At 27.0% G+C, this 1,891-nt stretch overlaps 1 protein-coding gene across 1 annotated transcript in view; it reads right to left on the bottom strand.

Moving 5' to 3' along the window:
• Positions 1 to 330: 330 nt before the first annotated feature.
• The window catches only part of LOC106308858, a 4,218-nt gene continuing 2,657 nt past the window's right edge, over positions 331 to 1,891 (bottom strand). The window contains exon 5 of the mRNA XM_013745968.1: positions 331 to 360. Coding sequence (XP_013601422.1) covers positions 331 to 360 — 30 coding nt within the window. The remainder of the gene's footprint in view (positions 361 to 1,891) is intronic.

The following is a 1,891-nucleotide window of genomic DNA, read 5'->3' as shown; positions in this document are numbered from 1 at the left end:
AGAGTAGACATGGTAGTCTCTTAGTGGATCTACATTTATTCTTGTAGTATCCATCCTCTCCAACTATGCAAGTTGTGTTGGTGTGCTCTCTTTTTTTCTGTTTTTTTTTTCTGAGCTCAGTTTTAATTGTATATTTTCTTTTAAGTATCTATTATGCAAACTGCGTTGATGTGCTCTCTCTTTTAGATTGTGTTTTTCTTTCGTGGGTTTGAAATATGATAGTTGTGACTATTTGGATGATCGCATCACCCAGACTTTATGGGTGACAAAATATATGTGTATTAATAAGGAAATATAATTCACCCATACTATAATTTTTGACGGTCATGACTACTTGATTATATATGCTTGAGACATCAACTAAGATTCAAATTCACATGTTTAAGTGCATTTGCGAGAAAAATGATTGGCTAGGGGTGGGCGTTCGGGTACCCATTTGGGCTCGGTTCGGATCTATCCGGATTTCGGGTTTTCGGGTTCAAAGATTTCAGCCCCATTCGGATATTTCTAAATTTTGGTTCGGGTTTGATTCAGATCTTTGCGGGTTCGGTTCGGATTCGGATAACTCGTTTAAATTATTTTAAAATTTTTAAAATTTTTTATATACTTTAAATTTCTCAAAATCTATAAACAAAACAATATATTACATATAAATTTGAATATCATATGTCAAAGTATCTAAAATTAACATATAAATTGGTTTGGTTTGAATATTTGGATTGAGAATCAATAGATATTTTAAGTATTGTTGGTGTTTTGAGTATACTTTAGCTATTTTAGACATGTAATTTTGACCATTTGTATATATTTATAAGTATTTTGAACAACTTAAAAGTATCTTATATATTTTGATGTTCTTAATATATATTAAATCTAAAAATAATTAATATATATATATGTATATAAATCAGTTTCGGATATAATCGGGTACCCGAAATATTTCGGTTCGAATCGGGTTCTGTTTCGGTTCTTAAATACCAAAATTTTAAATCCATTCGGATATTTAATCAATTTCAATTCGGGTTAGATACCACTTTTTCGGATCGGGTTCGGTTCGGTTTTTCGGATCCGGTTTTTTTGCCCAGCCTTAGAATTGGCATTCATAATTGTATATTTTCATTGTGTATTTTATGTTCGTTTTTGCAAGAGCAGTATATTTTGAGGTTTATGGTCTATAATATCAGAAGTTGTAAGAATTATGTTTGAGGTGTATGTGGGGTTTTTATAGTATTTTTTTTATATAATTAGTAATCCTTAATATGTTGGTTAATTATAAGTTGCTCTAATCTATGGGTCTTAAGTGTATGGGCATGTATATTCAGCACTAGGCTTAACCCCTTTTTGCATGTGAAAATATTAGCCATAGACTGAACACCTATAAACTTATATGAAGTATCTTAGGTTAGAAGTGAAGTTTGCATTATAATTTGGTAGGTATTTTTATGATAAAATGAAGAAAACACATGATTTTTATGAATAAATAAACTTATAATAGTAACTGTACTTTAAAATGTTTAATTAATTTTAATTAAAAATCGCATTTATTTCATAAATATTTCACAATTATTCTAACTATTTATTTTAATATTTATTTTATAAATTATATGATGTCGAGTCATTATAATAATTTTTAATTATAAATATTTAGTTTACAGTTTTTTTTTAAATTCTGTGGTGTTATAAATAATAAGTAAAATAAAGTTATTTCGGTCTCATTTATATATATTTTCATAAAATAATTTATTTTTTCTTTTTTGTTATAAAATTTTCCTTAAAATTAATGTTTTACACGATATAAAAGAAATAACTTATTCATTATAACTAAAAATATTTTAAAATATATAATCTGAAACAATAACTGTATAGTCTGATTTGTTTGCATCAGGCAGTT

The sequence above is a fragment of the Brassica oleracea genome, chromosome C8, assembly GCF_000695525.1.
Source record: "Brassica oleracea var. oleracea cultivar TO1000 chromosome C8, BOL, whole genome shotgun sequence".
NCBI lineage: Eukaryota > Viridiplantae > Streptophyta > Magnoliopsida > Brassicales > Brassicaceae > Brassica > Brassica oleracea.
Note: the sequence above shows the minus strand (reverse complement) of the source record. Positions and strands in the feature narration are given on the sequence as shown.